We start from the raw sequence: 13,216 nt of genomic DNA, 5'->3' as shown, positions 1-13,216 counted from the left end.
TACCTAAGGACCAGCTCCAGAAATTCTCCCCCTGTGGCCTACATTAACAAACTTTATCTTTTCTTAAAAATGTTTATTTTAGTTTTGAGAGAGAGAGAGAGAGAGAGAGAGAGAGAGAGAGAGAGAGAGAGTGCGCAAGCAGGGAAGGGGCAGAGAGAGAGGGAGACACAGAATCCGAACAGGCTCCAGGCTCTGAGCTGTCAGCACAGAGCCCGATGTGGGGCTCAGACTCACAAGCCATGAGATCATGAGCTGAGCCGAAGTTGGCACTTAACTCGCTGAGCCACCCAGGCGCCCCAACAAACTTTATCTTTATACGGCATCATTGCCATTAACCTATAGATATGCTGTTATTCTTTCTATCTTGAGAAACCCTCTCTTGACCCCATCTCTCCTTCCAGCCACTGTCCTATTTCTCTCCTCTCTGCAAAACTCCTTGAAAGAGGTGTCATAGTTAATGTCACCAATTCCTTCTCTTGTCCTCTGCCTTAAATCCACTCCAACCAGGCTTTTTCTCCCTGGGCTCCACCGAAACGGCTCTGATCAAGATCTTGAAAGCCTCTGTGTTACTAATAGTTGCTGTGTGACCTGACCTCTCCCGGCTCCTAGAAACACTTTCTTCCCTTGACTCCCAGGAACTCACACACCCCTAGATTTCTTCCTATCTCACTGCTTGCTCCTTTTGCGCCCTTTATTTAAAAAAAATTTTAACGTTTATTTATTATTGAGAGACAGACACAGAGTGTGAGCAGGGGAGGGGGCGACACAGAATCCAAAACAGGCTGAGCTGTCAGCACAGAGCCCGACGCGGGGCTCGAACTCACAAACTGCGAGATCATGACCTGAGCCGAAGTCGGTCGCTTAACCAACTAAGCCACCCAGGTGCCCCTCCTCTTGCTCCCTTTATTGATTCCCCTCTTACCCCCAGGCTCTTCATGCTGCTATGTCCCAGGACTCGGATCTTGGCCCCCTCCTCCTCTCTGTCTACACTCACTCCTCGGAGCTCATCCATCTACATACTGACAGCCATCAACTTTCTATTTCTAGTCCAGATCTCTCTCCACTGAGGCCCCAGGCTTATTTACCCCACTGCTTTGTCAATATCTTCATTTAGTTGTCTCATAATTGTCTCAGATTTAGCATGCAAAACTGAGCTCCTGATATCTCTCACCAAACCCGCTCCTCTATGGTCCTTCTGACTCAGCTCGTGCCATTTCATCCTTCAACTCACTCAGGCCAAACACATTGGAGTCATCGTCAGTGATACTTTATTTCTCTTTGCGCTCCACATCCAGTCTGTTAGCAAATTCCACTGGCTCCACGTTCAACGTCTATACAGGATCTGATGCTTTGCTACCGTCCTGGTCCAAGACACCTCATCTCTGTGATTACCATCTAGGTCACTGCCTGGAGGCCTAGATGCCTAGAGCCTCCTAGGGCTGTTTCAACCCATGCTCCCCCACCCCCGGCCTATTCTCCATCCAGTAAAGAATGATCCTTTTAAAACTAAGTCAGTTCGTACTGCTTAAAACCTTCCAGTGGCCCCTCATTTATCTCAGAGTAAGGGCTAATGTTTTCACAGTGGCCTTCCATTACTAACTTCGTATGTTATGCCATCTGGCTCCCTCTGCATGAATGTGAGCTCCATGTGGGCAGAGGATTTTGTCCGTTGCCAGCATTTGAGCCACGTTTGTTGAATGAATGAATGAATGAATGAATGAGTGTAGAAGGACCAGAGTGAGGAAAGGCTAGAAGCTGGGGGACCAGTCATGAGGTATTGGAATTGTCTAGGTAAAAAGTTGAAACCCTGAATCCAGAAACGGTAATGGGAAAGCAGTGGACTGTGGTTCAGAGCCATTTTTTGACCATAAGTGACCAGACCTGATAACCAAGTCGGTGTTGGGAATGAGGAGCTGGGGAGGAGTCAGAGAGACTCCCAGCTTCCAGCTTAAACAAGATAGGTAGTGTGAGGGTTGAAGCAGAGGGGCAGTTACAGAGTTTGTGTTTGAAAATGTTGAATTGGGGCACCTGGCTGGCTCAGTCAGTTAAGGGTCTAACTTCAGCTCAGGTCATGATCTCGCAGTTTGTGAGTTCGAGCCCCGCGTCGGGCTCTGTGCTGACACAGCTCAGAGCCTGGAACCTGCTTCAGATTCCGTGTCTCCTTCTCTCTCTGCCCCTCCCGTTCACACTCTTTCTCTCTCTCTCTCAAAAATAAATAGATGTTAAAAAAAATTAGAAAATGTCGAATTTAAGCAGGAGATGTTCACTCAGCAATTAGGATAACCATAACCAATCCCCTCTTCTTTTTGGAAGGTACTTAACTGAAAAAATACACAGCTTGTATTATTGTGAGTTTCTGTGGTTCAAATATCAATTCTGCCAGTTCAGTGGTCATCATTAGTTAGAAAACAGCCAACAGATGCTTAATGAGTGATCCAGTTATGCTTAGCAGATGGTAAGAGCTAATGTAAAAATAACTTTTCCTATTATACAAATAATATATATTCCTCGTCAAATGATCACAGGAAGTTAAAAAATGTTTCTCTCTCCAAGAGGTGGTAAACCATCCAAACGGTTGGGATACATTTTTAAAGTTAACGTGAATTAGGCAAGTTATCTGTTTTGTTTTAGTAATTTATAAGTGTCTTACTCAAGGCAAAATCCTTCTACGTACTCCGACCCACGAACCCGGCTTTCTTCCAGTGGCATTTTCCTTGTGACGGACTGGAGCCACCGCCGCCTCCCACCCTCGGCCCCAGGCACCAGGAGGGACATTGCTCAGGGCGAGCTTGTGCCAGCTGTGTCTGCTGGTGGTCTGGCAGCTCCAGGTGGAGGCTGTGTCCACATCCACATCCAGCGGCTACAGAAGAGCCACGTTTCGCCCCAGGTAGAGAATTCCAGGTAAATTTTAGATCAAAAGTAGGACGAAGCAAGTGGACCCTTTCCTGAAAGGATTTGCGCAAGAGAAGCAAAAGGACGGGGTGCCTGGGTGGCTCCGTCGGTTAAGCGTCCGACTTCGGCTCAGGTCATGATCTCACAGTTCGTGAGTTCGAGCCCCGCGTCGGGCTCTGTGCTGACAGCTCAGAGCCTGGAGCCTGTTCAGATTCTGTGTCTCCCTCTCTCTCTGCCCCTTCCCTGCTCATGCTCTGTCTCTCTCTGTCTCAAAAATAAATAAAAATTAAAAAAAAAAGAGAGAGAGAGAAGCAAAAGGATAGTGGGAATTTGTAGAGGAGAAACATGAATGTACCTCTTTGAGGAAAGGAAGCATCCCCTTGGCAGACAGAGGAGTCAGTCTCTTATACGGGTCTTTCCATCCGCAGGGAGGCAGCTGAAGTGTGGTCGTGTCAAAGGATTTGGAATCTCAGCAACTGAGAGCCACTCTGCGGCCTCGCTGACCCTTGGTTTCCTCATCTGTAAAATGGGAGAATTACACTGATTCTCAAGTTTGGTGCGAGGTGCAATGAGGTAACGTGTGAATGTTTTGTAAACTTGAAGGGCCTTAAACTTGCCATCTGAGGCCTCCTAGTTAAAGTACAGTGTATTTTGATACTTTGTGGGGGAAAAATAGCTTTAGGCAGCCTTTTCTAAACTAGCTGCCTCCTTCTTCCCACACCCTCATCCCAATTTACAACCCCTTATTGTGCTTTTTCTTCCTAGCAGATCTCACGACGACCTGAAAATATACTCGTTCGTTCTCTCTCCCCGGGGGAGACGGCCAGCTCCATGAGAGCAGGATCCTCCTGGTCTTGTCCTCCACTGTCTCTCCAAGTGCTCAGAAGACGGCCTGATGCACAGTAGGAGCTAAGGAACTAGTTGTTGAATGTGAGCAATGAATACCTGATCTGATTCTTCCAGGAACAGGGCAGTGTAGTGGTCAAACAGCTGGTTCTCGAACTTCGGTTTGCTTGTTTCAAATGCAGGTTCTCCCCTGCCCCCCCAGTATGGAGGGATTCTGATTTTGCAGGGCTGGTGAGGGCTACTGAATTTGCTATTTTTAACAAGTGCCCTGGGTGATTCTGTTGTGGCAGAGGCACTAAGAAGGTTACTCTGAATCAGACAGATCTTGTTTTGACTCCAGCCTGCCTCTGACTAGTTGTGTGACCTTCCGGAGGTCACTTAACCTCTCTGGGCCTAATTCCTCCCTGAAGGATCCCTCTTGGGGATCTCCTCAGAGTAGGGTCCCACCCAGCAGCACAGTATCTCATGGGAGCTGGTGAGAGATCCAGAATCTCTGCCCCGGCCCCGACCTGCTAAATCTGGATCTTCATTTTAACAAGATCCCTAGGTTATTTGCGCACGCAAGTTTGAAAAGCACGGCTCAAAATCACATATACTGTTTTCTCCCTGTCTCTAATTCAGAGTCTACTCAGATTTGTGAGTTCTGGCATCTCAGAGTCTGAATCCTTGACAGCTGCTTCTCATCCTCCTGAGTGTGGAGGAGGAACCCCCGGCTCCCTCGAGGTACCCGTCTCGTTGAGGACATCGGGAGAAAGAATTCCCTCACAGAGCCACAACCGACCTTCTGAGCAAGAGCCTTGTGAGCCAGAGGATGGATCCAAACTCTGGCTTGCTTTCTCCTCTGTCCCGGGCCTGTTCCCACCTGGCAGAACCCTGTATGGAAGGTGAAAGAAGCCCAGCCCCCCGAGAGCAAGGCGGAGACCCCCACTTTCCCTGGAGCCCTGTCCCCAGCTCTAGCTTTGCTGACCCTGACTGGTTTTGCGATGAGAACATCCAAGCAAAGAGGGCCAGAGTGGAGACCATTGTCCAAGGCATGTGCCTCTCTCTTAATGCTCTGGTGCCAGGCAATGCCCAAGCCAGGGACAGTCCGTATTGCCCAGAGAAGGCCCAGGAGCGGAAGAGGAAGCAGAGCCTTCCCACGCAGCAAGGCCCTCTGAAGCCAGGCCCTGTCGGAGACCATGGCAGCAGGAAAGGGGGCCCTCGGGTAAGAGAACAGCTCTATCAGCTGAAGCAACAGCTAAGGCATTTGCAAAAGCACATCTTGCAGGCTGCTGAGCCCAGGGACGCAGCTCAGGATCCAGGAGGCTCTGAGATGGACAAGGGCCCTCTAAGCGTAAAGCAGAGGAAGGGCTATGGATCTAGGCCCTGGGCTGTGGACAGTGATCACCACCATCAGGGTTCCCGTGGGGACCTCTCCCAGAAAGAAAAACACAGAGCGTCTGAAGTCGAATACCAGTCTGAGGAGCCCAGGTTCCTTCCTTGTGGAGCACAGGATTTGCTGGAGATTCTGAGGAAAGAATTGACCGGGGCCGTGTCCCAAGCTGTGGACTCAGTATTACAAAAGGTACTCTTGGATCCACCGGGCCACCTGACCCAGCTGGGTAGAAGCTTCCAGGGGCTTGTGCCAGAGGGTAGCAGTGAGCCCTCGCCTCCTGAGAGAGGTATCTGTAAAGATCTGTTTCCTTTTGCCACCTTGCCCAGGAGGGCCCAGCCACAGACTGGGGTCCTGTTGCGAAACTTATCATTGGCCAACCCTCTAGATCCTCCTAGGTACCCTGTCTCTTCAAGAATGATCCCCAGACCCTATCAGGGTCGGCCAGCAAACTGTCCTCTGACTGTGCCTTCCCACATCCAAGAAAATCAGATTCTTAGCCAGCTACTGAGTCATGGACCCAGTGACCACTGGGATAGCAGTCTTCCCCAAGATTCATCTTCCCAAAGTCACTCCTCCCCAGAGTCTGCCCTGCGACCTTGGGGAGCAGTCAAATTGCGACCGTCGGTTCTGAGCCAACAGCAGTACCCCTTGCCCTTCACTTCCCCTGGTTTGGAAAGACTGCCCCTTCTTCCCTCGGTGAAGGTGGAACAGGGCGGCCTGCAGTGTGCCCCGGATGTGCTTCCATTTTCTTCAGTCCACATATCCTTTACTAGTAACTGAGGTTCTCAGTGCCACAGCTCAGAGAAATGGGAAATCTGGAAGATGGAGGGAGGTGGGGACAAATAACTCCATGGCGTTTAAATAGCTTTGCTTCCCTGGCGGTCTTGTTACTGTAGCTTCCAGGCCTTCCTTCCCTGGGGCTCATAGTTTTTAGGTTCTGAGAAAGTGGTAGCCACATTTTGGGATTTAAGGATGCTGGGAAGATTCATTTACTTTCTTCTGGGACACATTGGATTCTACCACTACTGACTCTTTCCTTTGGGTCTAAAAGAGTTTTGTTTTTAAACTCAAATGGGCTTCCAAAATACGGGCTTCCTTCTATGGAAGGAAAAAACCCATAATTCGGTTGTCAGCAGCCTGTACAGCTAAACAGAGAGAGGGAATGACCTCATCTGAAGCATGGCTCCCCCAATCCCTTGGTTGCAGAGGCAGAAAAGCCTGCATTGTCTAGGTAATTCACAGGGAAGCTATGAGGGACTAGAAACTTCTGAGGCAGATGGAAAAGGGGATGCTTTCCTGAGGGACTAGACCCAAGAGGCAGCTGGAAGGGGTAAGAAGACTTTAGTTTAAGGAACAGCTTCTAAGCTGCAGCTGAGAGAACCAGAGCTTGGGGGCTGGGCATGTAGAGGGAAGGGGGGCCCCTGAGGGGAGGACTGAGGGGCCCAGGCTGGGCTGTAGGGGTCTGGATCTTATTGCAAAAACTTTGCAACCCTTAGGCAGACTCCACTCTTTCAAATAGTGTTGCCCAGAGTAACCCTCCCTCAGGATATTAATAGTTGTTAAATTAGGAAGAAAGCAGCTTGGGTAAATAGTAGGTTATTTCTACTGGTTACTTAAATACTGGTTATTAAACACTGGTTATTTCTACTACTGGGTAGTTCGTGGGACTTCTTAGAGGCTTTAACATGCTGATGTCCTATGTGAAGCTCTAAGAGGAGAATGTATGCAGCCTCAGACTCACATGACCAAAGATCCTCTTCCAGCAAGCATCTCGTGGGAGTGAAGTTCCTGACGACATTATTTTGGATACTGCATTTTTAGCGAGCTGAGCTCAACACCGCTGCCTCTCATAAGCGGACTGTAATTCGGCCTCCTGAGGTCAACGCATCTGTGGAGCTGCATATCCAGGCGCAAAATATGCCCAAGAGGGTTGTGTCCTCTTGGCAGAGGGCGCGGGGGGGGGGGGGGGGGGGTAGGTGGATTGTGTTAATGGCCGCAGGATGGGGTGGGACCAGCTCACTGCCACAAGAGGGTGGGCTCTTGTGTCCTAAATGCCACGAGCGCCCTCTGCCTGTCACGGGTGTTGGAAACACCCCTAATGCTTGGGCACCGCTGCGTGCTTCCCAGGCAGGCCAGACCGACTATAAAACCAAGGCTAAGGACACCTCACCGGCCACTGCTGCCTCTTCAGGCAGTAGGAAATCTTCTTGGAGGTGTAGAGATTGCCAGGAAATCGCCCCGGCTGACAACGGCTACCTGTCTGGGCCTTTGGTAAGAGGCGACTGGTTAAGACTCCCTGTTAAAGTCAGGCGGTGGCGGAAGAGACTGAAGGACTCAGCGCCCAAAGATTCTCTGCTGTACTTCCCTTGGCAGGGGCATGCTGGTATTTCTGGGGGCACCTACTGCGTGCCTAGCCCCGCTCTGTAAAATGAGGAGTGGACTCAGAGTCTGGGGAGGCTGGGGAGGCCATCGACCGGGCCTGGCTGCCTGGAAAGATTTGGGGCTCCCAGGCAGCTTCCTGGTTCCCCAACTGTCCCCTCATCCCTGTTGCCTATGTTCCAGCATTAGAGATGTGTTCCCATCGGCCGGGAAAGCCACCGAGCGCCAGCACCCATTCACATTCCCACAACAACCCACGAGACAAGTAGAGTGGGAGTGATGAGACAGTAGGGGGCGGCGTTTGCTGTGCGTGTTCCCTGAGGTCGGCCAACAGTTCACAAGTGAGGGTCCACCGGCACTTAGCCACCATTCTGAAACTCCGAGCTCTGAACATCCCTGTGATTTCTCTCCCCTAAGGTGGATGGGAACATGTTTGGTGGCAAAACCCGACCTGCACTGGTTGGAGGCTATTTATAGACTATCCCACTTAGTGCAAATAGTCCTCCAATTTGCCCTGGCAATGTTAATGTATTGGATTGCAGACTGCTGCCACAGCCCCTGCTCTGGCCATTAACTGACGTATGGTCTATGCACCATATTACCGTCGTAAAATAATAATTTCTGAAATCCGAACCCCATTTGGCCTGGCGTTTTGGATAAGAGGTTGTGGGCCTGTGTTACGTCACAATCCTCAAGCGGCCACTCTAGATCAGGTATCTGGGAGGCGGGGACAGAGAAGCAAACTAACTTGCCCAAGGTCACAAGACAGACACATGCAGAGCCAGGATTCAAACCCAAGCACAAGTTTTAACTACTATACTCACATTTTAGAAATGAGGCCCGGAGAAGATAAGTGGCTTGCTCAAGATCACACAGCTAATAGGTGGCGAAATCAGTATCTGAAACTGGGTCTTTGGACTCTTAAATCCAGGATTCTTTCCACAGCATTTATAAGCCTTTAAGAAGGATAAGAAGTTGGTCCAGTGAGGCAAGGGCAGGGGTCTTCTGGGCAGCAGCCTGGATGCCAGGGCCAGTTGTAACTGAAAATCAGTTGGTTTAGTCTCCTTTGGCTAAACTGGCATGTCCTACTGAGAAGCCTTAGTCGTCCTAAAGGTACGGATCTCCGACCTGAGCGCCAAGGTTACTCTGTATAATGCTTCTCACCCAGCCCCAGGACTGTCCCTGGGAATGCTATGTGTTCTCGTGCAAGAACCTTTATTTCCTTCCCATGCTGGTGCCAGGCAGTCACAACACAGCTCCCTCCTCTTGTTAGAGGGGAAGCAATCTGTTCTCAGAGTGACGTATGGGTTGGAATATCATTTCCATATTTCTGTACGGATTAAGGCTGACCATATAATCACTCATTCATTCCTTCATCCAACCAACATTTATTGAGCACCTACTATGTTCCTAGCACCGGGCTAGGCATGTGGAATACAAAGATGAAAAGATAAGGTCCTTGCCCTCAAGGAGCTCACAATCTAAATGGGGAGACAAACATGCAGTAAAAATTCCAGGGAGGTCATTGCTACAACAGAGGTTTGTACAAAACGCCTTGAGAGCCCAGGGTAAGGAAGGCCTCATTCAGCAAGGAAATATTTCACAGAGGAAGGGTGTCTGGGCTGAACTGGGAAGCGTGAGGGAAGCTCTGCCAGGCAAATGAGGAGCAGACACAGCGGAGAAGTTCAAGCTTCCTGAGCCGGAGCAAACGGTGCTCTTGTACTCAGGCAGGTTAGGTGTGTATTGGCTTCAACACTGCAAAGGGAGCTCTGAGAATAGAATGGGGACCATCTAGTGGGCTTGTCTCATTTTACAGATGAAGAAACTGAGGCCCAGAAGGGGAATGAAATCTCTATGTGGGGCTTTGAAATCTGGGACAGACCTGCCGTCTTTCCCCATCCTGTTCTGAGAGCACACACACAAAGTACAACAAACTGTATTTGATATCATAAAGGCTGTAGAACTTTCACACATCAAAATGTTTTTTAAATTCTGCAAATTTACTGTACATATATGGTATTGAGCATCTGGAAAGCAAAAGCTTCTTTTTTAGTTTTTAAGTAAGCTCTAGGTCCAGTGTGGGACTTGAATTCACAACCCCAAGATCAAGAGTCACTGGTTTTGCCGACTGATCCAGCCAGGCGCCCTAAGAAAGAGCTTATGTGATCAGACAGAAGAATGGAACGAATACACCATTCGCCCAGAAAAAATGAAACAAAAGAAAAAAAGAAACCGTCAGGAACAGGACAAGTCATTATTTGGATTAACTGATAAAAATCACGTGATAAAGCGGTGTTAGTTTTCCTTGACGCTGAGATAAATCCAGGAGGGCCTAAATCCTGGTCACTTGAAGAAGGCCAAACTCATGTTTTTCTTCACACGCTACCCCAGCTCCAACCTGCTGAAGGCTTATTTCCCTGATGTCCAGGTAAAGTCATTCTTCACCTCCAAAAGCCTCTGAAAAACTCCCAAGAGGGAATGGTTTTGCCCAGTGGGAGGCAAGTCCTAGGTCATCTTATGTGCTCCTCAGGTCCCCTTCATGTTGCTGATGGGATCGGTACAATTTCCAGTTCTGGGCTGAGACTCTGTATGAATAACTTTGGGCCACAAAGGTTGGGTATCTGAATTTTAAGCTTTTGACCTGTAGATATACAAACCCATGGGGAGGAAGGGTGGAGGGGAGAGAGAAACATTAGTAAATGGCATTTTTGGCCTAGTGTTTTTTCTCTACTGGGGAAGACTATGAAAAAGATAGAATACGTAAAGGGTTGGACATTGTCACATTTATATTCAAATTGCTGTATTTCAACACTGAATGAAGGTATGTAGACATCAAGCATGACGATAAGGAAAATCAAGCTCTGACAGCTGGAACCAGACTATGCCTGTTCCCTTACCCTGGGTGTTGGGAGAGGGCAGCTAATACTTTGGATCTACTTCTTTGTGTTTTCCAGATCTTTCCCTCACATTCGGTTGCTTGGTTGACTCCTGCACCAAGCTCTGATTTCGATTCATTCTGCAACTCCAAGGTTGCAATGGCCTGCTCTCTGCTCTATACCCTTATCGCTTCCTTTTGCCCTTGACTCGGCAGAGAGCTCTGGGGCTGCTGTGCCACCTGCCCAGGTGCAGCAGAAACTGGTACCACACTGGCTTTGACGCAAAACCCTCCCAAAGTCACAGTAGACACCATGGAAATCTTTTCATGGGTAAAAAAGTCATAGACATAGTACGTCAAAACAGTATTTTCTAATCGGCATTATAGCTAATTCGGGTTTTTCTGTGTACAAGTGAAAAGGCTAGGAAAATGGCTGTGACTTCTTTTTTAAAGAAAGCCCTTTCTCATGGTGGCTGAAGCCATCCTTATTAAGCCCTATGTTGAAATGGAGGCTGAGAGTTCTGGCTCTGAGCACCTCATGGCAAACATCCGACCTGATGGGCCCTGTTGTTTGTACAGTTCAACCGCTGCATTACCTCCCAGATGATCAAGTGGTTCAGCAACTTTCGTGAGTTTTATTACATCCAAATGGAAAAATTTGCCCGGCAAGCGATTTCAGATGGTGTCACAAATCCCAAAATGCTGGTGGTACTCCGAGACTCAGAACTTTTTCGAGCTCTCAATATGCACTATAACAAAGGAAATGACTTTGAGGTAAGGAAAATCAAGCTCTGACAGTTGGAACCAGACTATGGGCCCCCTGAGGTCTGATGAATGCCTTCCCCTTGTGATTGAGTTTTCGAGAAGACCTCCTTCCGTGTCTGTCCGCAAATCACCGAGAGCCAGGGCAGCCTAGGGCCAATCTCTTTATCACCCACACAGATGAGATTCAACATCTTTTAGGCAACAGGTAGATATCACAAGCTGAATGTACAGCCAGTTTTCATCTGAACAGAAGCAGAAGCCAGCCGGGTGTTGTGCCATTTAAGAGTTAATACTCTGTAACTACAACTTGCCGTAACTTGCGGAACTTCTCCCCGTAGTGTCAGGAGGCATCCGACTACATGCTACGCTGTTGCCGCACCCAGACTTGGCCTCTGTTATCTTTACAACAATTTTTGTTCATTTCATCATTTCGTTCTTTATTCTCACTTGATCAGTTTCATTTGTGGGCCTTTCACGACAAGTCACCTCAGATCCTCTCTCTCTCTGGAAATAATGAATAAGCAGTACTCCAGCTTCTGGGTCCTTTGGGGACCTCTGTGAAGGCACACTGGTGGCACCTTAGAGGGTAAGGTGTAAAGGGTGAGCAAGTGCCCTAGATGTCACCGGTGAGTACTCCTAATCTAGACACGCATTTCCTCGTGTGCAGCGAACAGCTCTGCTGGGGGGGCATTCTGTTCTGCAGGTCACGGACCACCCTTCCCTCGCCTTACCCCTCTCACGTGACTCTGATACTTCCAACGAAGGGGAGGAACGCTGGTATCCACCAGACGTTCTGTCAGAACCTGAGCCTCCTTTCTGAGGCTCGTGGGGTCAGGGTGTGTGGACAGGGTGGTGCTGCCACATCTTTGCGTGTGGGGTGGCCATCTGGCATGCGGTGGTGGCAAGCCCTGGGCCAGACTGGGTTTGGAGGACTTGTGGGACTCCCCATCATTTACGATGCCAGTCTGTGTCAGGGCCTGGAACATACTGAGTCCCCCTCAACCTGGTGCTTGACTTGGGAAGCAGGAATGGTTCCAAGTCTTTTGGATCCAACCCCAAAAGATGGTGGGATGAGGAAAACAGTTGTAAACTTGGGCGCATGCCTTTCCACATTAGGCACTAAGGAACAGAATACTAAAAACCTTCGTTGAACCACAGATTTAATTTCGATCAGAGTCCGTTTCTCATTTACTGAAAACGCACCATTAGTAGAATCAGCTTCTCCTCCATAAGGTGTGTCCCTAATATGCTTTTTCCCAGGGCTGTCTCATGGGTACCATCGTTTTAAAGTTTGTATTTGATGAGACAGCAGGGGATTCTGAGGGCTGCAGAAGTCGAGGGCCGGGGGAGCAGGGATGCTCTTATCAGCCCACCACCCCAGGAACAGGCAGCACTGAGATCTGCATGGTGTCGGTGCTTCAGAGCCTCATGTCTTTTCTTTCTTGCGGGTCTCTTTGGGAATGCAGGTCCCGGATTGCTTCTTGGAAATCGCCAGCTTGACGTTACAGGAGTTCTTCAGGGCTGTCTCCGCAGGGAAAGACTCAGATCCTTCCTGGAAGAAACCCATTTATAAAATTATTTCGAAACTGGACAGTGACATCCCAGAGATATTTAAATCTTCCAGCTACCCCCAGGAGCTGTTTCGGAATTAAGATCTCACAAAGTGAGGTGCAACTGATCAGGTCTTCCTGGGTTTGTCTTAAATGGCAAGTCAGTACAGCTGTAGTCATATAAAAAGGGCATAGGGAGAACCCCCCCCCCCCCGCCCACACACACACATAGGCACTAGTACCATTTCTGACCATTTATTTCCCTTTTCAGAATCATCAGAGGTTTAATCTCAACTATAAAATATATCAACCACATGTGGTAGCATACTGTAAAAGGAACACAACAGTTTGGAAGCAGAACTTAAATCTCCACTTCACTGTTTCTGGGTGTTGTGACCCTGGGAACTTGCTGGGATCACTGCGTCTGTAAAACCAGATTGTGAGGATTAAAAGATAGTAAGTCCTGAAGTACTCTGTGAAACGTTACTCACTACACAAAGGCTAGTGTTTCCCCCAACTTGGCTTTCAGATAAA

General features: G+C 48.8%; 1 protein-coding gene across 2 annotated transcripts; it reads left to right on the top strand.

The window, feature by feature from the left end:
• The first annotated feature begins 4,549 nt into the window (after positions 1-4,549).
• PROX2 (prospero homeobox 2) lies at positions 4,550-12,817 on the top strand. Of its 2 annotated transcripts, XM_007095053.3 has the most exons (4): positions 4,550-5,872; positions 9,813-9,920; positions 10,947-11,141; positions 12,599-12,817. In XM_007095053.3, the coding sequence occupies exons 1-4, from the start codon at positions 4,550-4,552 to the stop codon at positions 12,782-12,784; spliced, it is 1,812 nt and encodes a 603-aa protein (XP_007095115.2). In that variant the 3' UTR covers positions 12,785-12,817. The 2 variants fall into 2 exon arrangements, with proteins under 2 accessions (XP_007095115.2, XP_015398942.2); XM_015543456.2 differs by lacking the exon at positions 9,813-9,920 and having other exon boundaries at positions 4,550-5,302.
• The last annotated feature ends 399 nt before the right edge of the window (positions 12,818-13,216 follow it).

The sequence above is a fragment of the Panthera tigris genome, chromosome B3, assembly GCF_018350195.1.
Source record: "Panthera tigris isolate Pti1 chromosome B3, P.tigris_Pti1_mat1.1, whole genome shotgun sequence".
NCBI lineage: Eukaryota > Metazoa > Chordata > Mammalia > Carnivora > Felidae > Panthera > Panthera tigris.
Note: the sequence above shows the minus strand (reverse complement) of the source record. Positions and strands in the feature narration are given on the sequence as shown.

What these genes read in the sequence shown, in the direction of transcription:
- PROX2 (XM_007095053.3), top strand. Translation starts at nt 4,550, where the DNA reads ATGGATCCAAACTCTGGCTTGCTTTCTCCTCTGTCCCGGGCCTGTTCC. An exon ending in CTTATTTCCCTGATGTCCAG is followed by an intron (nt 9,921 to 10,946) that starts GTAAAGTCATTC and finishes TTGTTTGTACAG; the next exon opens with TTCAACCGCTGCATTACCTC. An exon ending in ACAAAGGAAATGACTTTGAG is followed by an intron (nt 11,142 to 12,598) that starts GTAAGGAAAATC and finishes TTGGGAATGCAG; the next exon opens with GTCCCGGATTGCTTCTTGGA.